Source organism: Pseudophryne corroboree, chromosome 2, assembly GCF_028390025.1.
Source record: "Pseudophryne corroboree isolate aPseCor3 chromosome 2, aPseCor3.hap2, whole genome shotgun sequence".
Classification (NCBI taxonomy): domain Eukaryota; kingdom Metazoa; phylum Chordata; class Amphibia; order Anura; family Myobatrachidae; genus Pseudophryne; species Pseudophryne corroboree.
The window spans coordinates 202016898-202042915 of record NC_086445.1 but is presented as its reverse complement, the minus strand read 5'-3'; the positions used below and the strand labels follow the sequence as shown (position 1 = coordinate 202042915).

Sequence of the window (26018 nt, the reverse complement as noted above, 5' to 3'; positions counted from 1 at the left end):
ATGGTCTCTTTGAACAGTCCCTCCCCACCAGCACCTGCATTACTCCACTGTTTGTATCTGGCCAGAAATACATTGTGGCGGATAGGTCATGCTGGGGTTTGGTAGACTTCTGCAAGGACCAAGTGGATATGCAATGTGTGAATTCTTACCAATAATCGTCAGAGATGGGGATAGAGAGAGAGAGAAAAAACATTTTTCTTCACAAATACATTTACAACGTTTCACCTGGTCATTCCTGTGTCTTCAGTGAATGACCTCCCAATTTATTAACCGTTACCTCAGGCTTACCATCAGTCCTAATGATCACCTGTCCTGCCTATGTGATCCCTGATTATAATCGTGTGTGTTATAATTTTGCTCATTTCTTGGTCTAGGGGGTCTGACTTTATATGGGTTATTACAGTTGCTGGCATAATGCCCTTCTCTTCTACAATGGTAACAAATCCTTGGCTTTCTCCATATGCTAGGGGCCTGGGATTCCGGTCGACTTGATGCATCCTCTAGTGCTTGGATGTTCAGTGTCATCAACCGCTCTCCCTGCGCTTCCCTGGTTCTTTGGATATTTCGGTCATGCTCGATAGCGGACTCTCTTAATGCAGCCACCGAGATGCCTCTCCAGTGAGGTATGGAGGTTTGTACCCTGATTTTTAGTGTGTCTTTTAAGTTGTTCATTAATACGGACACAGCTACCTCTCTGTGGTGTACGTTAGTTTCAATGTCATCTATACCAGTGTACCTAGCCATATCCTGCAGAGCCCGGTGAAAATACTCTTCTGCGGATTCATCTTCTTTTTGTTTTATTGTATAGATTTTATTCCACTTTACTACTGTAGGAAAATATTCTTTCAACTGTAGATTGATTCTCTTTACATTATCTTGGTTATACTCGTTTGTTAGTGGCACTTCCTCATCTAGCTTACAATCAGCGATAAATTTCAATGAATCAACATCGGGGGGTAAACATGCCCTCAAAACTGTCCTCCAATCTTTGTTATTTGGCTCTGCAGTGTGTCCTAGCACTCTAATGTATCTTTGACAAGCAACTAAGTCTTTCCTGGGATCAGGAAATTCAGACAGAATTGTTCTTAATTCTGTTCGGGAAAAAGGGCAGTACATGGCGATGTTCCTGACAGGAGTGATTCCTGAAGAGTCAGTTTCCCCATTTGGTACTGCAATTACCCTAACAGGATTAAGTCCAGTAATGTCATTCTGAATTGATTCTACGATATAAGGTACATTTGTTTGTGCGTGATGTATAATACCATACGTACCTGTGGACACGACCTCACCTGACCCTCCATTAGGGGGTTTGATTACAGTTTTTACCGATTGGGTCGCGTCCACCTGGATGTCTTGTGTGATGGCTTCTGGAAAAGGTGCCGACATCGTTCTGGGCTCACTTTCTTGTTGGTGTTCCTGAGGAAAGTTTAACATGGGGTGCGACTTGCATGGGTTAATAGTTGTACATTCAACAGTATTACAATTATCTTTGTTACATTTATTACACTTATTCTTATTATCTATACTACAGTTGCTAAGAGCGTTTTTATTGTTCACCCTTGTGCTTTTCTCCGCAACCACAATCCCCTCCATTGCCATGTCTCTCCTCTCAAGATGAAAGTTAGGTATGTAAGTTACATTTCTTTGCATTTCACCTTCCTGTTGCCATAACTGTAAACAATCATAATGCTTGATTCGTCTCTTTGCTGATTTAATGAGACATATCCTTCGCCTTAAATTATGCAACACCTCTGAGTTAAAACTACCTATCCCGGGAAATGGTACCTTATCCCCCGCAGTCATTCGTGTCCATTCATCACAAAAGGTCTCAGTGTGGGGACCATATTTCCCCCACATTACTAACCGAGCAGACCCTCGGGGTCTGCAAGCCTCTGGAGTCTGAATCCTGACCTCCGACCGTCTCTGTATTGTGCACTTGGCTGCCATTGTGGACCTTTTTAACACAGAAAAACTTCCTAAAATGCACCAAACACAGAACTTCGTTGGAAATCCTTAAAGCTCTTCCACTGAACTTCTTCTGCTCCGGGTATCTCCGTTCCGCCTTCTAGCAGACACGTGTAGCCGTTGCAGGCCCTATCTCTAGAGATTTTCCTGAGAAAATTCCCTTCCTTTTTCTTTACACAAATCACGCTTGCATGTGCTCCCTACAACACGTATGAGGGCAAGATTTACGCATGGATATACGACCTCATATCACGTTGCGTTATTGGTCACACATACAACCGTGCGGTCCAATCGTACCACTTATAGACACTTGTTGCCCATAAATGGTAGGATCATTGGAGTCTCTCTACTGTGCTCCAAAACAGCCAGAGCGTAATACAACGAAAACTTTATCACACTCTGTTGCACGTTTTCACTTCAGGCCGTGCTCATCATGTTCCACACAGATCACAAAGTTCACAAAGCGGGATTCAATACACTCATACCGTTTTCAACCCACTATCATTCTTATAGTTTTCTGATCAGAAAAAATCATTTCCCGTAGTCTGATAGCTCTCCCCAGAGGTATTACAGTAAAGTAAGGTATTTAAACTAAGTTTTGGAAAGCTGAAATCAATTTGTGCTATTTATCGCCTTGCGCTATTTACCGCGTTGCGCTATTTACCGCGTTGCGCTATTTATCGCCTGTTAAAATCAACTTGTGGTTTGAGTTACGTGGGCGTACACAGACGCTCCGTTGCGTAATATACGCTGCGTGCGTCGGCCTTTGGATTGTGTACGCAAGTCTTTGTTAGAGACACGTGTACGCAAAGCAAAGATCCACCGTAACACAATTTATACTTTTATCAATGTAGATGATCCTTGATCATCTACCACACACCACACTGACTTCGCCTTATCTCCCAGGCAAAAACTGTGTGTTTGTCTACACTTTAACTATATTACCTTTACTCAAACTATTGAAATAGCGGCAAATTTCTCTCAGCACTTTTATCAACTATAAAACTAGCAGACAGGAGAGTGATATACGAAAATACACAGATGAAAAAGAAATGCAGATATATATATGTGCGTGTCCGCAAGACAGAAAAATAAACAGTTTTAAAAGACACTAGCGTTTTGCTCTTACCTCCGGTTCCCGGGTTCCTTCAGCACTCTTTACCTAAGCGAAGCAGACGCTTCTCCCGTCAGCACTACGAGGGATACAACCTCCCGCCCTTTGCTGATGGATAATGTCTGCTGATCTACCTAGTGCAGATATGTGAAGGACTGGACGGCCCCCAATTGATAAAGCTAAATATTTATCGTATATAAAACACTTTAAGAGGTCTAAGAACACTGTACGCTATCTACGTAAGAAGTACCGTAAGGGTACGCAAGTTGCGTAGCGATCGCTCAGCCGTAGTCGAGACGCTCAAGCGTCACGTTCGCTTACGGCCCAGTGATCACAGGCAGGCACGCTATTGGCTGCCGACAAACGTAATGATTCGCTATAGCGTAGCGGACGCTCGGGACCACGAGGAGATCACCAGCGATGCAGACGCTCACAACGTTAAACCTTTATATCTATACCTTTAACAATGAGATACACAGTATACCTTAGTGTAGAGACAGAGTGTAAGTGCAACCTGGTGTAACCTGATTAACTACAAAGCTGCTTGAGCGTCTCCGACGCTCAGGGAATACTTAACACTATAAAGAATACACAGATACCTGGGCTTAGGGTCCGAAACCTATTATATGTATTATGACTATTATACTTGCAAAAAGAATCACAGTACAAATGATACACTACAATATAACATAAACCAACTAACCAGATAACTACACAGGAAATACAATACAATACAATAAAATACAATAAAAGGGAAAATAAGAGAGAGATAGAGAGAGAGAGAGATAGAGATGGCTCACAGTAAGACAATATGATTACTGAGAAAACTTACGCACAAGGGAACGATCGCATGCGCCTCGATATCCAGCTCCCGATTATCAGCAATGAGAACCGTTGAAGAGAGTGAACTGGATACGGTCGGCCTGCCTATTTATGCCCCACACACAATACAATTCAATGGTCCCTACAATCTCATTGTTCATTGGACATAGGAATTCGGCTTCGCATTATAACAAAAGGTCATAGGTTGATTCATACAGGTGGGCTGTGACTATTTCCAACTGCTCAGGTGGGAGGGAAACTGGGTTTCCCGCCGCATGGGTAATAAAGTGCAAATAAAGTAAATGTTCATAAACTTCTTATGTCCATAACTATTCGCACGAGCGATTGATCTGCTTCAAACCAACACCGGAATATTTCTAATTAAATGTTCTTCCGATGGATACTAAACACCACTGTATTACTCCTGTCTGACCCTTCGTATCAAACAAAGAGGGATTTCTCTGTTCATGAACATTCTATATTAACCAAACTTTCAGAATCTATCAAAGGGACCATGATCTACAAAAGACATTATTAGTGAAAATATGTAATGATTGAGTCGCACGCTACGATCGCATAAACTTTACCGTAAATACGCATACCGAGCACCAGCGGGTGCACGCAACAGCGGATATGCGCATTCACGGGAGAGCGCACGCATGCGCAGCGCGGACCTGTGTGAGGTGCAAATATGGTAGTGTGCATAGAGATATTTTTCTGACTTTGACAGGTCCTTCCCTGGTGCGACTTGGCATTGGACCATGAGAACATGCTTTCCGACCCGGCAATATGCCGGGGCGGGGACCGCGGTGGCGTCGGGGACAGGTGTGGAGGCGGCGCTGGAGATGAGAACATCTCCGGGTTGCATCGCCCCGGTAACCCCTTCACACTGCGCCTGACCCGGTAATAACCCGGGAATAACCCTTCTTTATTCCCGGGTTGAATTACCGTGTTAGGCAACCCGGGAATTCGGCTGTGACCATTTCACACTGCACAGCGAACCATGTAGACCCGGCAATATACCGGGTCGATACCGGGTTATTTGTGCGGTGTGAACGGGGTATGATATGCTCTCTTTAATGTTTGCCAGTCACTAGGGTGCAATGTTGTCTCTTTTTCTACAAGATAAAGAACAATAAATAAGCCTACCAAACTCTGCCTAGCAATCAATTAAAGCCAATGCTTTTCCCATTTAAGTAGAATGATGTGTTTTTTTTTTACTGTAAGGTGAGTTACAGTTATTTTACCTTGTTAGCTGAATACTATGATTAAAAACTCATTAGTAAAAATTAATTGTGTTGCGTTCCACAAAATAGCAAATTACACATGCAACCCTTCAAGGTGGGTGTTGCCTTTAGTTAACCCTTTTAAGCTTTATTTTCCAGATCTCTCCTTTTAGAGGGAACATTGTTCACTTTCCAGAATTATTTATGTAAAGCTCGGTACACACCGGAGTGATGTGCACCCAGCAGATATGTCAGCCCAACGGGCCGACATATCGCAACCTGGGTACACATTGAGTGATGTTAACGAAGGATGTAATGATCACTAGTCTGTCCTTTGTTAGCATACATGCCGCTTGCGATAACATCAGGCTTGATGTGTAGCACATCAGACCTGATGACATTGCGTGCATCCACATATCAAGCATATACACTGCCCAATATGGTGGCCCAGTTCACCGGATTGGATGACGTATTGCTCAGTGTCTACCCAGCTTGATAACTGTATGTTGTACTAACAGAATATAAACATAAACAGTGTGACTAAACTAAAACTGAAGAATACACTTGCCATTCCTTTCTGACTGGACAGTGTTGAAGGCTATATACTGTACTTTTTTTTTTACAGAGATAAGGTTGGGAAGGAAAGAAATTAGAATGTGATTAGAGATAAGAGATCTCAATAGTAGCTGTTACTATTTGTGTTCTAAGCAATAGGCTCAAACATCTATAAAGACTTAATGCTGCTGACCAGACACTCACATTGTTAGCTAGGCAATTTACTTTATTGATGTTGATTGTCTGCCCAAAAGATAAAAGGGAGAACATAGTCTACTGATAAGTAGTCAAAAACATATTTTGGCCTCTTAGCTAATGTTCACACAACAACACATGCAGACATGTATTTGTTGATACGTGGGTCTGACACAGTTACTCAAAAAACAACACTCCCCAGTATCTCTCCCACTCAACAATTAAGTCGACCAATATAACCGCAGAACGAATTTCAGAAGTGACACACTCCAGTTAGGAAGTTTCCGATCTCCCTACACATTTACAATTAAGTCTGAGTAATTATTACTTAAATAATTACCTGTATTTCAGATACTGTATGTAGCATGGATTAGCCAAATCCTCAGGCAAAATGGATCCAATAAGAATCATGGAGACCAATCTTATTAAATAAATCTTAATATGGGGCGTGGCCTGGACGGGCATGGACAGAGCCGGGCATAGGCAAACTAGGCAATTGCCTAGGGCATTTGATATGCCTAGGGCAGGCCTGGCCAACCTGTGGCTCTCCAGATGTTGTGAAACTACACATCCCAGCATGCCCTGCCACAGTTTTAGCCTTCCCTAATAGCAAAACTGTAGCAAAGCATGATGGGACTTGTAGTTTTACAACAGCTGGAGAGCCACGGGTTGGCCAGGCCTGGCCTAGGGGCATCAGCAGCTTCTGCTGATTAAAATGATATGCGGCATGCCTATATTCTGTGTGTAGCATTTCATATGCAGATACAGCCACAGTCTCACACAGTATATAGGCATGCTGCATATCATTTTAATCAGCAGAAACTGCTTGTGCATCCCAGCCACATAGCAATGCAAATAAGATGCATTTTCATAAAAAAAAGGTGCCCGACGTTAGCACTGAGGCAAGATTTATGAGGACACATCTGTATCCAAGCAGAGGCAGAGGTCACAGTGTTAGTGGCAGTGTGAGTGCTGTGTGCATGTGAGTGGGTTGGTTGTGCAGTAGTGTTCGGAATATGTGTAAGGAGCATTATGTTTGTCATGTAAAAATGCATTAATAATGTGCAACATATGTGTAAGGAGCACTATGTGTGTCATTATGTGTATAAGGGCATTAATAATGTGCGGCATATGTGTAACAAGGTACTACTGTATGTGTGTCATTATGTGTATAGGGGCACTAATAATGTGCAGCAAATGTGTAGGGGGCACTATGTGTTTCATTATGTGTATATGGGCATTAATAATGTGCAGCATATATGTAAGGGACATTATGTGTAAAAGGGCATTAATAAAGGTTGTCATAATGTGTAAGGCGCATTATGTTTATAAGGACATTAATAATGTGTAAGGGGCATTACTGTGTGGAATTATGTGTATAAATGCATTACTAATGTGTGGCTTTATGTGTATAAGGTGCTCTACTATGTGGCATTGCGTATAGAAAGGGCACTACTGTGTCATCTAATATGAATAAAGAGCAATAGGGTGTGCTGTAATGTGAATAAGGAGCAATTCAGTGTGATGTAAGGTGAATAAGGGGCTCTACTGTGAGGAGTAATGTTTATAAGGTAAAGTAATACTACTATGGGATGTAATATGAATTATGGACACTATCGCATGATCAAATGTGAATAAAGTTGCAGTACTGTGTGGCGTAATTGGAATTGGGGTTACTATTGTGTGGCCATGCCCTGTGCCAGCAAAAACACACCAATTTTTGGGCTGTGCGCCAAATGTGCGAACTGTTCCTATTTAAAATATAGGGGGCACAAACACCAAAATAAGGACTGCTATGGGTGAGGGGTGATGGTGCTAGGCAAGAGGTGCACTGTCAGAGGTGGAACCAGCGGTGGTGCTAGGGGGCACCAGCCAAAATCTTGCCTGGGGCATCATATTGGTTAGGGCCGGCTCTGGGCATGGAGTAGCACTTGCATAGTGCAGCTCTCCAGCCAATTCATCCTGATATATATCCTGTACTCCCCCCCCTGGGTCTGATACTGGGGCCATAGGTGTGTGAATACCTCCTGCCCCCCCTGAGAAGAGTTGAGCCTGCTACCTTTGTCTGCGGGGGTGCTGGAACCTGTTGTGCCGGCGGGCCCTGGTCTGCGCTGGGACTGCTGCTGCCTCGTGTTCTAACCGGAAGTCCGGCTTCTTCTCTCCTCTCCCCGCCGCCGCCCGCTGTGACCAGCCGAACACTGAAGCGACGGGGGCGCCGGGCTCTCCCTGCTGCTCCGTCTACCTCCTGCTGTGACCAGGGGAAGTCCTGCTGGGCTTCCTGCATCGCCGTGCCGGGGAAGACTCGCGCTGTGCGGGGGACCGGAAAGTGCGGCTCCCGCTACCCACCGCCGCCCGCTGCAGCCGGCCGAGGCCTCCAGGACGCGGATCGCGGGACTGTGCTGCCTCCTGGGTGAAGTCTGGAGGGGAGAGAGGCCATCCTGCGCACCACCGACTGCTTACTAGCCCCTGCCGCCATTTCCTGGACCTCCTGCTGCTATGTGGCCCCCGCCGCGCTGGAATAAGGTACGCGGGGCGCACATTGATTAAGGTGGGGAGAGCTACCACCTGAAGTCTTGGCTGGACTGGCTGGGAAATCACTTGGCTGCATATACCCTTTTCGCCTGCGTCCCTCCTCTGTCTCACTAACCTGGCCCAACTCATTTGTGGTGAGAGTTTCCCTGCTGCGTCTGGAGGCTCCTGCCGGGGGACTGATCCTATACATCCCACAGAGCTGTCTGGAGGTGGCAGTCCCTGTATTCCTTCTTAGGTGGACACTTTGCATTAACTCTGGGGACTTTTGCTGTTGTTTATTCTACATATATACATCTACATACACTCTTGCACCCACTGGCCGGTGTATAAGGTGGTGGTGAGGGCGCCCCTCCTCGCCTGCAATTGTTGTGATTTATCCTGCAGACTAGAGGGACCACCAACCTGCTGTCCAAAATGGTGAAGGGTCGCCAGACTGGCGCTAATACGGGAGCAATGGATAAATTTGTTCGTGACCCTGGCCCTCAGCAGCGGAGGGGTGAGACTGTACGACCTGAGGCATCACCCCCATCCCCTGCATACAGTTCCGCCTCTTCTGACCCTCCAGATGCCGCACTGCAGAGAATACTGGATGCGGTGACTGCCAGTGAAGCGCGCCTATCTGATAAAATTGGGCAAGTACAATCCGATCTCTCCATTATTTATCAGGACCTTCAGCGGGTGAGAGAGAGAGTGGGAGAGGCTGAGACCCGTATATCTAATGTTGAAGACTCTGTTGGCCCGCTGGGTCGTCGCACCGATGCTTTAGAATCTCAGATGACAGATGTGCGCAAAAAGCTGACAGACATGGAGGGACGTCTGCGGCGTAATAATGTCCGATTCATTGGTCTGCCCGAGAAAGAAGAGGGATCAGCTCCTGAAGAATTCCTCGTAAAATGGCTCCGGGATGCCTTTGGATCTGAGGAGTTTTCGCCCTACTTCACCGTCGAACGGGCCCATAGAGTTCCGATGCGCCCACTGCCTCCAGGGGCCCCACCCCGCACTTTTATTGCTAAGTTCCTCCACTTCCGTGACCGGGACGCCGTGCTGAGGCTGGCTCGTACTAAGGGCCCGCTGAAATGGAATGGGTCACCTATATCAGTATTCCCGGATTTTGCAGTGGATGTGCAAAAGGAAAGGGCTCAATTCCTGCCGGTCAAGAGGAGACTCTGTGAACTTGACCTATCATATGCCATGCTCTTCCCGTCCAAGCTGCGGGTGGTGGCCGATGGGGAAACAAGATTCTTCACAACTCCTCGTGAGGCCATGGTCTGGCTGGACAGGCGATTCCCAGCGAGGCGTGCCCTTGCAGACCCGTGAATCTCCGGCCTGACTCTAATGCTGACTATCTCATGTGTTGTCATTTATTATGGTAGCTTTATATAAGTCAGCTACCCTGGGATGCGGAGGTGGGTGATAGATGAGGGGGCCCACTGTATCCCTGCTATTATGTACCCACGGTTAAGACAGGGTATGTGATTACTAACTTGCCTACTCTGATATCTTGGGTATGCTCTTGAACTTATCCTAGTTTTGGCGGGTGTTTTTCTTTAGGGGGGGGAGGGGGGGTTATATTTCTGGCTTGATATGTCTGGCTTTTGATATCCGTGGTTGTTTTACTCTGGGTATTGAAAGACCTAGGGGGTGGATTTTATGATTTCCCCTCCTTTTTTCGGGGGGGTGATGGTTGGTGGCTGGAGGCTATCTCTATTTCTCCCGAGAGTCATTATATTCTTGGCCCCGATTAAGGAGTGTTTGCACCAGTGAATGGTGCTACAAGGTTTGTTTCTTTTTGATTTTTAAGTGTTCGTATTGAGTTTTGGGATCCAAGTATGCTGCATGTTGGGGGTGGTATACAGGGAGGGGGGTGGGGGAAGGCTCTGGGTAGTAGTTATTGTTTGTATGGAAGTGTACGATGTGAATGGATAAGGTATGTGGCTGTACTACTGAGGTATTGGTGTCTAGTAACTGAATCTGCGCGTGGCGGAAATGGCTGGCCGCGAGGTGTTACATTTATTTGACCTAGAATGCAGTATGACGGGGATTAAAGTGCTAGCGTGGAATGTACGGGGGCTCAATGATAGAGTTAAGAGGTCCCTGGTACTCCGACAGCTCAAAAGCTATGCCGCTGATGTTATTTGCCTTATGGAAACACACCTGGTGGGGAGTAATATTCTTTCACTAAAAAGGCCATGGGTGGGATGGGCATACCACTCCATGCACACTTCAGCCTCTCGTGGGGTTTCAGTCCTTATTAAGCGGACCGTCCCCTTTGTGCTGGAGTCTATGCAGACGGACCCATGGGGGAGATATGTGTTTTTGAAATGTAGACTCTCTTATGTCCCAGTCCTCCTCCTAGCTGTTTATGTGCCTCCTCCCTACTCTCCTGATGTTCTTAAGAAAGCTGCTGGGTTTATGGCCTCATACCCTGGGATATCGGTTATTTGCCTCAGGGATTTCAATAATGTGCTAGATGCGGAGATGGATAGGCTCTCTGTGTCTTCACCTGTTGTACGTCCTGGGAAATCCACTTTTGCAAATGTGGTGTCGGGGTTGGGCCTGGTCGATCCTTGGAGACTGAGACACCCGTCTCTTAAACAATACTCCTGTTTCTCTCACTCCCATTCTTCGTTCTCCAGGATTGACCTGGCCCTCCTCTCGAGTGGCATGGTTCCCCGGGTTGGTAGTATTAGATATGAGACTAGGGGTATATCAGACCACTCCCCTGTGACCCTTACTTTAGACCTTAATTGCTCTAGGGGCCAAGCTGTATGGAAATTTAACCCATTTTGGCTCGTTCATATGGGGGACGGTTCTGACCTAATGGCCGCATGGCGGGAATTCTTTGATTTGAACAGTGCCGAAACGGCTATCTCTACTTTATGGGACACGTTTAAAGCCTTTATGCGGGGGAGTTTGATTAAGCGAGTATCTAGTTTGAAGTCCTTCTATAAGCGACGGGAGGCGGAGTTGGAGGCCCAGTGTGTCGCTGCAGAATTGCAATACTTACAGGATTCCTTAGACAGCTCTAAGTTGGCCTGGTTATCGGCTCAGAGGGACTGGAGGAATTATCTAATGGAGAAGACTCAGCATAGACTTCTTTTCTCATCACATGCTTTTTACGCTACTGGGGACAGGCCGGGGTCATACCTGGCCTCCTTGGCCCGGGGGGACAGACCTAATAATGTGGTGGTTGAGATAGTAAACTCTGATGGCGTATCCCTGACTCAGACTCCACAGATAGCTGCTGAATTTGTATCCTATTATAGCCGTCTGTACGAATCTAAAATGGAATGCACTCAGTCGCATCTAAATGAGTATCTAGACAGTATTTGTTTTCCCACCCTTTCAAGCGAGGCCTGTGGCCTATTGGAGGCACCTATATCTTCCGATGAAATTATGGCTGCTATTAAGGCCTCCCCTAGTGGTAAAGCCTCGGGCTTAGATGGAATACCTTCTGAGGTATATAGGCACCACCTGGATTTCTTTGTCCCCCGACTACTTGAGTTATATGGCCAGATTTTTGCGCAGGAGTCTCTCCCCCCATCTATGGCGGAGGCAGTGATTGTGGTCCTGCCCAAACCTGACAAGGATCTTAAGAAAGTTGAGTCCTATCGCCCTATATCCCTCTTACCCACGGATATAAAAATCTTGGCTAAAGTGCTGGCGGGCAGATTAAACTCCGTTATCTCTCACATTATACACCCGGACCAGACGGGGTTTATGCCCAATAAATCGACCTCCATTAACCTTAGACATCTGTTTACCCATCTACAACTCCCCCACGAGGACCCCGCCTCCTCCATAGTCGTCTCATTGGATGCCGCTAAGGCTTTTGACTCGGTGGAGTGGGCCTATCTGTTTGAAGTTATGAGTAGATTCGGTATAGGCCCAAACTTCATTCAATATGTTCGATTGATGTATTCCTCTCCTTCGGCGAGGGTGGCGGTTAATGGCTTTGTATCTCACTCCTTCCCCTTATCTAGAGGTACACGTCAGGGCTGCCCACTGTCCCCTACTCTGTTTGCTATGGCCATTGAACCCCTGGCGTGCCTTCTGAGGGCGGATGCTGGGATCTCTGGTTTTAAGGTGGGTGCCCGTGAGGACAGGGTGGCCTTATACGCTGATGACGTCTTGCTGTTTGTGAGTCGCTATGCTAAATCTATGCCTAGGATTCTGGAAATTATTGCTGGGTTCGGGCGATACTCTGGGCTCCTGATTAATTGGGAGAAATCCTCCATTATCCCACTCCAGGGCGCGGTTCCTGCCCCCCCGTTGGTGGCTCTTCCGCTGCGTTGGGTGGACTCCTTCAAATATCTGGGCATTTGGGTGTCTAATGACCCTCAAACATTCTCCTCCCTAAATATTGACCCACAAATAACATATCTTCGTAGTCTGGTGAAGGCATGGGGAAAATTACCTTTAACGGTCACGGGGAGGGTTAATATGGTAAAAATGGTTTTCCAGCCCAAACTTCTATATGTCCTGCAACACTCTCCCATTTATATTCCGCAGAAGATTTTTAAACAAATAAATGGGTTACTCTCCTCCCTGGTGTGGGCTAGTAAGCGGGCACGTTTGAAATTGGATACTCTGACCAGGGCACGTGAAATGGGGGGTTTGGCTCTACCCAATTTCCGTTTCTACTACTATGCGGCGCAGCTGACGTATGTTTGGGAGTGGGTTACCGACCTTGATGCCCTGGCCTTGCACTCGCTGATGTTGCACCATGATTATCCCGGGGGCTCCCCATTACAGCTACTCCTTTGTGGTAGCGTCAAAATGTCCACAATGCCATTAGTTAAACAATCCATCCTAATATGGAGGCTGGTGCACTCTGCGATGCGCGGCCACGGTGTCGATCCTGATACCCCACTGGATAATGCTTACGGGTTACCGGAACTGTGTCAGCTCCAGGTCCGGGAGGTTTGGGGTAATTGGGGTGTGCATTCCCTAGGACAACTGTATAGTGAAGGGACCCTTACCTCTTTCCAACAACTTCAACGGGCACATAATGTCCCCTCGGGGTTCTTTTTTAGATTCCTTCAGCTGAGACACGCTTTGGCTGCCCAATTTCCAAATGGCCCTCCGGCCCTCATTGACTCCCCGGTCAAATTAATGTTGCAAACGCTGGACTCGGGACACCAGGTTTCTAAGATATATATAGTCGTATTCTCCAGATGTATCACATGGACCCTCTAGCTGTTCTCCGGGGCAAGTGGGAGACTGATCTGGGTATGTTATCAGACGATGCGTGGAGTGCTGCTATGGGAGCCCATCGGATCTCCACTTCCTCTGTTAGATACCAGCAAATACAATTATACATTCTGCATAGAGTGTATATGACCCTGGTGAGGCTGGCACATATTGGGGGGTCTCATGACTCACGGTGCCCCAAATGCGGAGCTGTGGGGGCCGACTTCTGGCATCTCCTATGGGTATGCCCTGGCGTGTCTCGGTTCTGGATGGCTGTTATAAGCGTCATATGTGATACGGGTGTTCCCGCCTCCGTATGTACGCCTGCACTGTGTACGCTGCTGACTGTGGATGAAGAGGCTTTAGACCCGCCTAGCAGGCGATATGTTACCAATCTATGTGCTTTAGCTAGGGTCTGTATAGCCCGGTTGTGGCTGGCAGGGGAGGCCCCGGCGCTGAAGGCCTGGATATCCCTGGTCAACGAAACTATCGCACACGAAAAATTTGTGTTCCTGGCGAGGAAGGTAGAAAGGAAATTGTCCATGATCTGGGGCAGGTGGATAGATTCTAGATATTTCAAGGATAGATAAAGTATAGATGAGTATTTCTCTCCTTATTTTATGGAGGAACTTTGTGGGGGTGGATACCCTCGCGGCCGGCCATGCTGTGTTATATTAGGTAATGTTGTGCCTCTTCTGCAATGCTTCTGTCTATATCGGAAGTGATATGTTTATGGATTGTTACTTTCAGACGCAGATAATCTGTGAATGTGTGATTTACGAGACAATATATTCACTCGATGCTTTATCAATATCATATATGTACAGCTGTTCACACGCTTTATGTGTGTGTATGTAATTGTTAGTTGTGTTTGTGTAAATTGTCGATGTTTACTTTGAAAATCTAATAAAAACTATTGAATTTAAAAAAAAAAAAAAAATCTTAATATGAGAAAGTTACACACAATTCCAACTGCCCAACATATCCCTGTTCCTTCACATGGCAGGAATGGGGAGATGCTTCTTCTTTGTGAAGGAATGCAGATATTGTGTCCGTACTCTGTGAAATATCTCACTGTGTATAACCATGATAACAGATGGTTTTAGCTTGTCAGATAAAAGGTCTGTTTATCTGACCGACATTTTATATCACAGTGCATACCCAGCATAACATAAAGATATGATGTAGGTGTGATAATATCGAAGTTGCATCACATCTATGTTTCTGCAGTTAATGTAATGTTTGTGGTGTTTTCTACTTTCAGCTGGTCATAACATGGAGCTTCTGGAACCTTTAGTAAAATTCCAGGTGGGGCTAAAGAAACTAAGCCTTTATGAAGAAGAACACGTACTCTTAATGGCCATCTGTATTCTTTCACCAGGTCAGTCAAAAATAGACCCAGTTATAATTTTCCTCAACAGAATGGCTGCTTTAAGAACTCCATTTGTTGTCCATGCAAATCATGCTCTTCTAAAAAGTTTTCTTAACAGAAGTATTCATTAATATTGTTTTTTGTTTGTTTTTTTAGACCGTCCAGGGGTACAAGATAAAGCACTTGTTGAAGCAATTCAAGATCGTCTCTCCTCTACTCTGGAAACGTACATCCTCTGCAAGCATCCACTCCCAGGGAGTCGTCTTTTATACCCTAAGATGATCCAGAAACTGGCAGATCTCCGCAGCTTAAATGAGGAGCATTCCAAGCAGTATCGCTTCCTCTCATTTCAGCCAGAGCACAGCATGCTGCTCACTCCACTAGTGCTGGAGGTTTTTGGGAATGAAATCTCTTAAGTTAACATTTAAGACTTTTCATTTCAGTGGATTTGTGAGTAATTTAATGTATCCAACTAACTTGGGTCTCAATTTGGTTTTCTGCTATGGGAAATTACTGGGGTCTTTTTTTTAAATGAAAAGATAAATAATTAATTGGCTGTATATAGTGCATATTATTTAAAGACCCATCTAAGGAAGCTAAATTGATGGTTACTGTACTTTAATTATGCTACAAATGGATGAATTCCATTGGCATGCTGTTGATGTAATGTTTCAATTTAAGAAGCTTTGCCATGTTGTGTGCCTTTCAGACAGCATATTTGAAATCTTGTAAACTTGATCTATTTAGCCTTTGTGGGACTATTCTTGTACAAAAGCCATTGTTCACTAAATCTAAAACTTGAGAATCCCGTGCCAATATCTGAAGAACTCTAAAAGCCTTAACCTATTTTTTCAATTATATCATAGAATGTAAATATACTAAACAAATGGCGGTTTAACCAAAATGTATAGATGTGACTTATATATTACAAAATTTTCCTTATTGCTCAGAAGTTGCCCGTGCACAGACAGATCCAGCCGCTTAAAGAGCAGACATGCCAACTATGGGGCAGATGTATTAACCTGGAGAAGGTATAAGGAAGTGATAAACCAGTGATATGTGCAAGGTGATAAAGGCAGCAGCCAATCAGATCCTAACTGTTAATTTACATATTGGAGCTGATTGGCTGCTGCCTTTATCATCTTACACATATCACTGGTTTATCACTTCCTTACGCCTTCTCCAGGTTAATACATCTGCCCCTTTATGTCCAGTTTGCCCAAGCATAGACTGATATAGACAGATCTTATGGGGCACAGATACATACGAGGGAGGTTAAATAAATATAGTAACAAGACATCTCATTGCGCAAATTTATTCAAGTTAGCAATGAATTTCAGCTATTGATGTACCCTTTAGACACAAAAATCTGATCACACTACGCACCTCAATGTGTGACCATGTAGCCGCCATCTTACAACTGTCCGTGAAAGGGAAGCAATGGTCTACCTGCTCTGGTCTGGTAGGAAACGAGAATGAAACAAAGAACATTACACACGTGAGAGGTCTTGTTACCTTACTTATTGAACCGCCCTCGTATTAATCAGGATACGCAGTCACTTTATGCACATATATTTTGCAGCTATATAAACTGTAAATCAATACTTTAACAATCAAATGATCCACACTTCATCCTTGTTCTGATAGAATTCCGTCCATAACCTTGTGCCAGATCAGTCAGTCTTACTTCGAAACGGAGTATTTTTTTTAAATCGAATAGCGAATATGTTTGTAAAATGTATATTTTTGTATGTATACAAAATTATATTTTAAAGACTTACCAATCTATTAAAAATTGACATAGCCATATTTTTGTTTCATACCAAACTATAAAAAAAATTAAATCTTATATATATATATATATATATATATTATATACTGTTAAGTGAGAGGCTTCTAGTATTGACAAGAAGAATTGTTATTTTCAGTGCTTTATGTAGTAAGTTATAGCTTTCGTGAAAACATGATTACCTCCAAGGAATACTTTGTCTTGCGTTACCATTAGCTTTAGGTGTCATGTGGGATCTTAGATAAACCTGTTAGATTAGATGATTTCATGTTTATTAAAGCATGTGTACGATTATTCCTAATACTGGGTAGCAACTAAGAAAGAGAGACCCTTTTAAGTAGCTTTATTTTGGTTGGTTTTATCAGTTGTCAATCTTTTTTTCTTTCCTACCTCCCTTTCCGCAATATGGTTCAGTGAAAATCTACACTGCGGTCATCACAAATACCATGTAATCTGTACACTCTGTGTTGTCAGGGAAGATTCCTTTCATTATTTAGCTCTTAGGGTGATATGTATCAAAGAGACCCTCTTTTAAATTGCTGTAACGGCAAAGTCATTTGCTTCTTGGTTTTGGACCTGGAAGATGTAATGCGCATGCGTGACTATCAGGTTGGGCAAGTTGCCGATATTGTGGAATATGAAGGATACTGTACCTGTGGACATATTGTAGCCAATAAACTATAATGTCTAATGTCATCAAAAGATGATGGTCACTTTTAGGACAGAAGCTCCGAAAAGCTATGCTGGGGATAGCTCTGCCAAAAGAAACAAAGAGGTACCAGGGCAGTTGTTTCGATATGCTGCGGATTCCTGGTGTTACATACTAGCTATCCTAATTGGTGTGGCAGATTCCTGCATTTCTACTTTGATATATCTCCCCTTTTAATAGTAAATGTGGCACCTGATTGAATGAATGCCTCAGTAAGGTGTCACATTCACACTCACCTCTTGGCCGTAGCATGCTATCTGTAGTCACAGACAGCACCAGTGGCTCCTACTGTACCTTATTGTATGAGGGGGGCTGCTGTTGCCCATGTTCAGAGAGGATAGAAGGGGACAACCCCTGCCCAGCTGGGTACCATCAAACTGTAAGACGCTGGAACCAGTGCAAGCGTACAAGCAGTGGTGGGACTGCTCTTGTGCAAAACACCAGCTTCTAGAGATTGCGTCAGCTGCCTGCTAGGTAGGTCAATCCTGGGATCGGCAGGATCCAGGGATTTCAGCCCAAAAACATCTGGGATTCAATCCCTGGATTGGAAGCCCCAATCCCGGGGATTGAGGGATCAGCGTTGAGCATCCTCTGGACGCTCAGACGCTGCCCAGCTTCCTACTCTCGGATCCCCAGCGCAGCGTGACGTGCAGTGAGAGGTCACACCACCGGGATAGTGAAGCAGATGTCTCCCACCCGCCTGCCCCGGTGCTATGATCAGTTATGTGGGTGGGGCAAGGAGGGCGGCCACACAGGGAAACGCCAATCCCGGTTGTTGGGAATCCCGGGATTGACCATTTTTCAATCCCGATACCTTGGATTGAAAAAATGGCCCGGGATTGGCCTCCTTAGCTGCAGCTCATAGAAGCCGGGTAGAGCTGACCGAAAGGCATGGAGTGATTTCCCAGTGGAAGCACATTAATTGCAGCCCATACTGGCAGTCCCAGTGTTATGCCTGTCCAGTGTGTATGATTGGCAAGTAGCACTTCAAATGGGAAATCACTGCCAAACACAGTGTAGGCAGTGCAGTCAGAGACTCCAACTGGCTCACTGAGGTGGAGGATTTTACTGGGTGGCTACAGCCCACACGTAAAATCCGCAAATGGCCAAAGGTCCTCCAACACTGGAATTTCTCCTCCAGAGAATCTCTTCACTGCCAAGAAGGATTACCACAGAAAGGTAGCAGAGAAAACCCACCAAATAAACGTACGAGGCAGGGTGAGTCCTAAAAGGAGAGGATGTACTGAATAAATGCCCAGTAAACATACTGTAAAGATTTTTATTGCTTGTGAAAAATTCACAAATTCATACCTACGTTTCAGTAGTCTCTGCACATGATTCTCTTATCGACATATTGAAAAATATTGCATGGAAACCAACCTGTAATTTAGGACAGTAATGATATCAAGGCATGTAATTGGGATATGTTATATATTCTCCTGTGTTTGTTAATATAATGCCTTAACCCAGTGTTTCTCAAACTAAACAATTCATGTTTCCAAATTAAATGATTCTTTAAAATGTGACTGTTGGTGATACACTTGTGAACTTGCTGGGTGACCTGGAAAACCTGGATTGGACAAAGTTTGAGAACCACTGCCTTAATCTATTGGATCAGGATTAATTGGCTAGTTATGATGTTACTTGACCATTACTAAATGTTTCCGGTGATACTCTTCCAACCAATCACATTCTCTAATTTAGATCAATTGTATTCTCTAATTTAGAACATTTGTAGCACCAAAATCCCTCCCATTCCAATCTTCTAAAAGTTTTTCTTATAAAAGTTCATCTTGTGCCAGGATATAGAGATTCAGTTTCTCACATTGAGATAACATTGATTGTCGTTACCTTCCATCAGAACATGTTCTAGCGGATTTAAACAGCGCATACAAATAAAAAAATAATTTGCCCTAAATTCTCTGACAATATTTGTTATGTAATTATAGTAGGCATGCTCTGCATTTTGCATTGTAACATCAGTAGCTTCTATATTATAATCTAATATTAAATCCACGTATTCTTGCACCTGCGCTGGTGAAAACGCAGCCCGTTTTCGCTGATTTTGAGGCATTTTTCGTCAATGCCTTTTCACAAAAAAGAAGTTAAAAGGCATTGGCGAAAATACCTTAAAAACATGCGAAAACAGCCCGCAATTGAATATTTAGTTGGGTAAATTCAATAGCTCTGAAAATGCCAAACCTAGTTGAATATCCCCCAAAGCCAGCGATCAGTTGTGGCTTTGTAAACCTGACGTTTAGGGGCACTTGGTCAGTTCTTAAACTTGATCTGTTGCAGCCGTTTTGTAGGTTGTACCAAAATTTGCTGCAGATGCTGACATTATTGAGTTATGAGTGCCATGCCTCATGTGCCAGTGATATATTTAGCCCCTGTTGAATGTAGGGCCAGTATTCTTATTATTAGCATTCAGTCCACTGAACGGATTCTCCACTGTGTATGGTTGATGGGTACACATTAAATGTATCCAATACTAAAAGGACTGAATTTCTTAAAAAAAAAAAAAAAAAACTGCATGCGTGTAGATTTGGGTTTGATGTGCAACCTTGTGATTACAGTCCTAGCAGTCACACTTTAGTGGTGCTTATCAGTCCCCCGAAATAGATCACCCTTGCACTTTGATCTGTTTGTGAGAAGTGTTGTAAAGGTGTTACTCTGAACTGCTATTCAAGATAATAGTCTGTAATGGGCAAAGTTACCACATGTGCTTCGATATCCTTCCCCACCAGAAACAGAAGCACATCAATGCCTAAGTCCCACTGATATGCTCTACAGGCTTATATTATTATATTCTTATACATTTTACCACAGTCTGATTTTTTTATTCACATATAGATTCACTTTTCATTATATTATCTTTTTTTATTAGTATTCTGACATATTTTACAGTATTCTGCTTTTTTTTTTAGCTGTTTATATTGGTTGTAAGCTGGATAACCATGCATAGAATGAAAAGACAATTCAGTCAATAAATTCTATATTATTAATGTTATAAAGGGGAATGATGTATCATAGGATATTTTGGGTGCTAATGTAGACAAAGGCATACAGATAAGTACAGGTTGAGTCTCCCATACCCAAACTGCTTGGGACGAAATGGTGTTTGGATTTTTTATAGTTCTGTATTTTGGAATATTTGCACACCATATCTTGTTGATAAGACCCAAGTCTAAACAAACAATGGATTTATGTTTCATATACACCTTATACACTAGCCTGATGGTCATTTTATACAATATTTGTAATAATTTTGTGCATGAAACAAAATGTGTGTATCAGACAGCAAAGGTGTCACTATCTCAGTTGCGCTCAAGACATTTTGGATATGGGAGACTAATTTAGAGTGTAAAAGGAAATGGGAAAATAGCTCTTACAAAATAAGCACCTGCTGTATTAAAATTATACTTACATGATTCAATTGAAATAATTAAACTTAGTGCTGTTGGATAACAACCAACAGCAGTCTCATATATATATATATATATATATATATATATATATTTTTTTTTTTCTATTAGCATTACAATTGTAGCCAATTTGTCGTATTTTGCATGCATATATTATAATATATGTATATGTATACATATATATATATATATATATATATATACACAATTTTAAGGCCTTAAATGTCAATAAGCCAGTTTAGGTATCAATCTGGCCCTGGTTCTCAGATTCCAAAAATGGCCCTAGAAAACTGGAAAAATTGTACCCTGGTGAATGTATTCCATATGTGACCATACCCTGTTAGGTGTAAGGAAAACAAACACAACTTCTTCAATACAGCATGTACAATGCCTATAGTATATGATTTAAAAAAAAAAAAAAAAAGACTTGCTAAAATTGGAATCTGATCACAAGCAATGCAGTAATTAGCTTCATCGCTAAATCCACAGCCAGCCAATCAAAAGCAATTAGCTAATGGTGTTAATAGTTATCATCAGTGTGTATGTGCGCCAGTCCTCAGGTACCAGCAAATGTTACAGCTGTCCCATGCATACATGTGTGTCTGCATAAATCTGTTCTCTATTACATGAACACGCTGCGCTAAACCTATATAGATTGCCACTTCCCAAGTCCCACCTCTCCAGGTACTGATATAAGTGCCAGTCTCCACAAATCTGCATAACCCATACTTAACTACACTCTAGCGGAAGACTCCAGATTTTTCAGGTAGCCCCCTGCATCCCCGGAAGAGTGGCCGGATCTCCCGCAACCTGCCCATTTTCTAGTGAAGTGGGCAGGATGGGGAGATAACTGGAACCACAGCTCCATATGGAGGAGACGACTAAATTACACATGGTTACATCACTTCCGTACTGAACTTCCATTGTGGATCCGCAACTTGCGGTATTTTCTCGCTACGGGGGCAGAGCCTTATGATCTTGGCACCGCCACCAGAAGTGCCCAGAATAGTCTCCTCTCCGGGCTTCTCCCAGAGAGGAGACATAAAGAGTAGGAAACTGTGGCATAACCATGCTCCTCTTTCTGGTACACACAGCAGTTTACAGGGTTTTTCTACATATGTAAGCAGACATAAGCCTTGCTTGTCATCAGCTCCAAACTCTACAAATGATGCTGATAGATGTATAATGAACCATAATCCGGCATTATTTACCTTAACTAATGCAGATTTCTCATATTCTATTAAGATCCACTTGAGGTCTTTTCAGAAATACTATGTTTACAACGACAACTGTCTAATAGGCAATCCAAAGAAGTTATTTCTATTCACAACCACTAGCTACAATCCAATGTATTAATATTTGCTACTAGTTGTGCCATTTAGTTTGTAGAAACTGTTTTTCTGCAGTGTCACTGTTATTGTGCTGTTTAAAAATACCATAGATCTGATTCAGAGATGAATGTAAGTACAATGGTGCATGTAAGCAGCATTGCATTTCCGTCCGATCTCTAGGAGGGGCATGCAGGAGACCTCTCAGTAGAAGACACGACTCCTGCACGTAGCTGCGATCCCAGCACTGAGACCGACGTCGCAAGCTGGGATCCTATGGTTGCCAGTCACGCACACCTTTGGCTCTCCCCTCCTAGAAAAAGGGGGGTGACACGTCCCCATTTCTTGGAATGCGACCTTCCCTCAATCCCCTTCCAGACCCCTCAACGTCTCTGCCTGTCAACAAGGCAGCAGAAGAAGGGAAGAGGAGCGACAACAGAAGGCCCGTTCTGCACATGCGCAGAACGAACATTGCACCGCTGCAGATTCCAGATAATCAGGAATCTGCTTACCTAACCTCTCCTGCGCTCAACTCAGAATCAGGCCCCATGTCTCTACCATTGATCAGTAATACTTGTTAGCAAATACAATATTTACAGATAATTGAAGTTACAGGAGAATTACACCTTTTTAGAAGTTTAAATATAACATTACCCCTACCTGAATATTTTTCCTAATCCAATTGTAGGGGTTCTTATCAGTTCTTAAAGTGGGCCTGTATGGGGTTCAATTTGGAAGAAAGTGGCTGGCTTTAATACACTTCTGTCACGCGTTGGGTATGGGTGACCGGTGGCTGGCATCCCGCTGGTCAGCATACTGGCACTGTGATCCCGGCCACCAGAATGCTGGCAGGGGGGAGCGCAACAAAGCCCCTTGCGGGCTCGCTGCGCTGCGGGCTTGGTGGCTCACTGCGCTTGCCACAGGATGTATACCCACTTTGGGGGTGTTGTGGACACCCACAAGTGGGAATAGCCCTTGGCCTCCTGCCGGATCCTGGCATTCTGGCCGCCGGGATGGTGACTACATCCCTCTGTCACAAACCTGCTATGCATGAAGTATTTATGAAGAATTATTGATGTTTTCTAACGTCCCATTTACTTTTCATTTATTTGTACATGTCCTTCTGCAAGTTTGCCTGAGAGTACAGGCTTTTTCTCTGTGTAATTGCGGAATCAATCCATCTGTTATATTGGCCCCACAAGAACTGGAGCTGTGGTAGCTGGGAATATTGAGTCTGCTCCCCATAATACTGATGTCCAGCTTCTTATGCATGGAGGGTCATTTCCTGAAAGTACATGGGGGGTCATTCCGACCTGTTCGCTCACTGCGTTTTAACGCAGCAGAGCGAACGGGTCCCTGCTGCGCATGCTTCTGCGCTGTAGTGCGCATGCTTCTGCGCCGTAGTGTGCATGCGGGACTGCCGAAGGCCGTAGCAGGATAGCGATTGCCTCTGCCTGATTGACAGGCAGAGGTGATCGATGGGCGGGAGGGGGCGAAACGGCGGCATTTAGCCTCCGTTTCATAGGCGCGGTCTGGCCAACTCAGGCGTGGCCAGACCGAACGGGGGGGGCGTGCCGCAGCGGCTGCGTGACGTCATGTGCAGCTGCTGCGGGCCAGGCAAAAAGCTGCGCTGGCCGGGAGTTACTCCTGAAGTGCAAAGGCATTGCCGCTGTGCGATGCCTTTGCACTTCTGCGAGGGGGGCCGAACTGACATGCGGGGCGGACTAGCCCCGTGCTGGGCGTCCCCCCGCATGTCAGGAAAGATGATCGTAGCTGTGCAAAATTTTGCACAGCTACGATTAACTCTGAATGACCCCCATGGTGCAGAGCAGGATACAAAGAATGCTTGGGACCCGCGGGTCTAATGTCAAGAACAATTTTGCACAAAATGCTCCAGAAATACACAGATCAATAGACAACACTAAGGCAACACCGGTTTTATATACAAACAGTACCCACCCTCCTGGACACAGCAGTCATCCTAAACAGGACACTAAGTAATAATCAGGACTGGACTTACTGCATGATAGTAATAAAGTTATGATTTGTCCACCCTTTGTGTCTTTAATGCCCCCTTGCTATTTTTATTATTAATTCCCCCATAGCTTTTTTTTTTTTTTTTTTTTTTTTTTTTGCTACTACCCCTTTCACCCATTATTATAATTTCACAGAGTTTTTTTTTTTTTTGTGTTTAGTTATTAATGTCCCATGTTATGTACTGTATCACTCTAAGTTTTTTCTTCAGTAACGGGTGATGGCAGTGGCGTTTCCATGCTCTTACAGTTATTGATGTTCAGATGTGCCATATAAGTGGGTATTTGAGTCACTACCCATTTCATATGCAGGACCTCTTCTAGAGTTGAATGATTATTTAGGTTGCCACCCATCCAGGATTCCTCTGGACAGTCCGGAAATCATGTAATGTGTTCGGAGGAATGATGTTCCTGGATAGGTAGTGTCTAGCAATCTGACTGGCTACAGAGAGAGCTCATGTGACGGTCGTCCATGTTGCGCGGATTCAGGAGGAAGTAGATCAGGGTGAGAAGGCTCTAGCACTGCAGCCAGGAAGGCATTCTCTGAAGTGGCTATGGGATGACTGAGCTGTGAGTGCGGCTTTATCGGCCCTCTGCAGGGAGAGGGAGGCTAATGGGACTGTGACACATTGGTCCCGATCTGCACCAGCGAAAAGGCTCCGCATCTCTTTCAACATGTAATTATGTTGGTGGCAGAGCAGGAAAGGGTGGGGGCTGTTTGCTGCAAGGGGCTATGGCCATATACAGTAGATATAACAGTCGGGAATTGTTTCTCTTTCCGGTTTAAGTTAACATTGTCCAGACACTATTCTATATTAGGCACAGTATATAACACTTGACTACAGTATTATATTGTGTACAGCTTGGGTAATGTGACTGTAGAACTTACTACTAACACTGACATGCCACATCTTTTGCTTCTGGTGAAATCCAGCGCAAATGCTGCTGCTGCAAAGATGGACTCCTCTTGAGAATGCATCCAAATTGGCATACACACATAATGTATGAAGCAATGTAAAGAGGGGAAAAGTAGAGATGTTGCCCATTGTACCAAATCCGCCTTGAAGTAACACTTGCAATTACAATCTAAAAAATGCTAGGTAGAAGCTGATTGATTGCAATGGGAATCCTCCACTTGTCCACTGTTTGCACTGCTTGATGCATCTCCCCCTGTGCTAATCCGTTAGACAGCTCACTCATAGTATAACGTAGAAACAGAAAGGCCCAAATGTATTACGCCTTAAAGAGTGATAAAGTACCAGCCAATCAGCTTCCTAACTGTCATGTTGTAGGATGTTTGAAAAATGAGAGGAGCTGATTTGTTAGTACTTTACCTCCCTTTATCACTCTCCACTTTATCATTTACAAGGCTTAATACATCTATTGGGAGTACAGAGCTGTACATAAACTGAATTCATTCTTCTGACATTTTAGGCAGAACCTAAGTGCATGTGTACTGTACTGTATCTTCAGTAATGTTCTAAATCTTAATGTAAGTTTTCTTTTACAAAAACACTTTCATATATAATGTTAAATACCTAACATTTCAAAGTTCCAGCACTGGTCTGCCTATCTAATTCTGTGCAATTGCTTCCATCTGTCATGCTGTGCAACCATCAGTATGGTACAGTTCTTATCACCCCCCTCCTTTTTTTTTTTGTTTATTGTAGGGCAATTAATATTAACTAATGTCCTATGTACTGGTTGCCAGGACAGAGCGTCTTACAGTGGGAGACAGCAGACACAGCGCTGAATATACT

At 44.1% G+C, this 26018-nt stretch overlaps 1 protein-coding gene across 1 annotated transcript in view; it reads left to right on the top strand.

Moving 5' to 3' along the window:
- The window catches only part of VDR (vitamin D receptor), a 363421-nt gene extending 347413 nt beyond the window's left edge, over nucleotides 1–16008 (top strand). Inside the window, exons 8-9 of the mRNA XM_063952232.1 lie at nucleotides 14867–14983; nucleotides 15131–16008. Of these exons, the coding sequence (XP_063808302.1) occupies nucleotides 14867–14983; nucleotides 15131–15390 (377 nt within the window). The 3' untranslated portion in view covers nucleotides 15391–16008. The remainder of the gene's footprint in view (nucleotides 1–14866; nucleotides 14984–15130) is intronic.
- Nucleotides 16009–26018: the final 10010 nt, after the last annotated feature.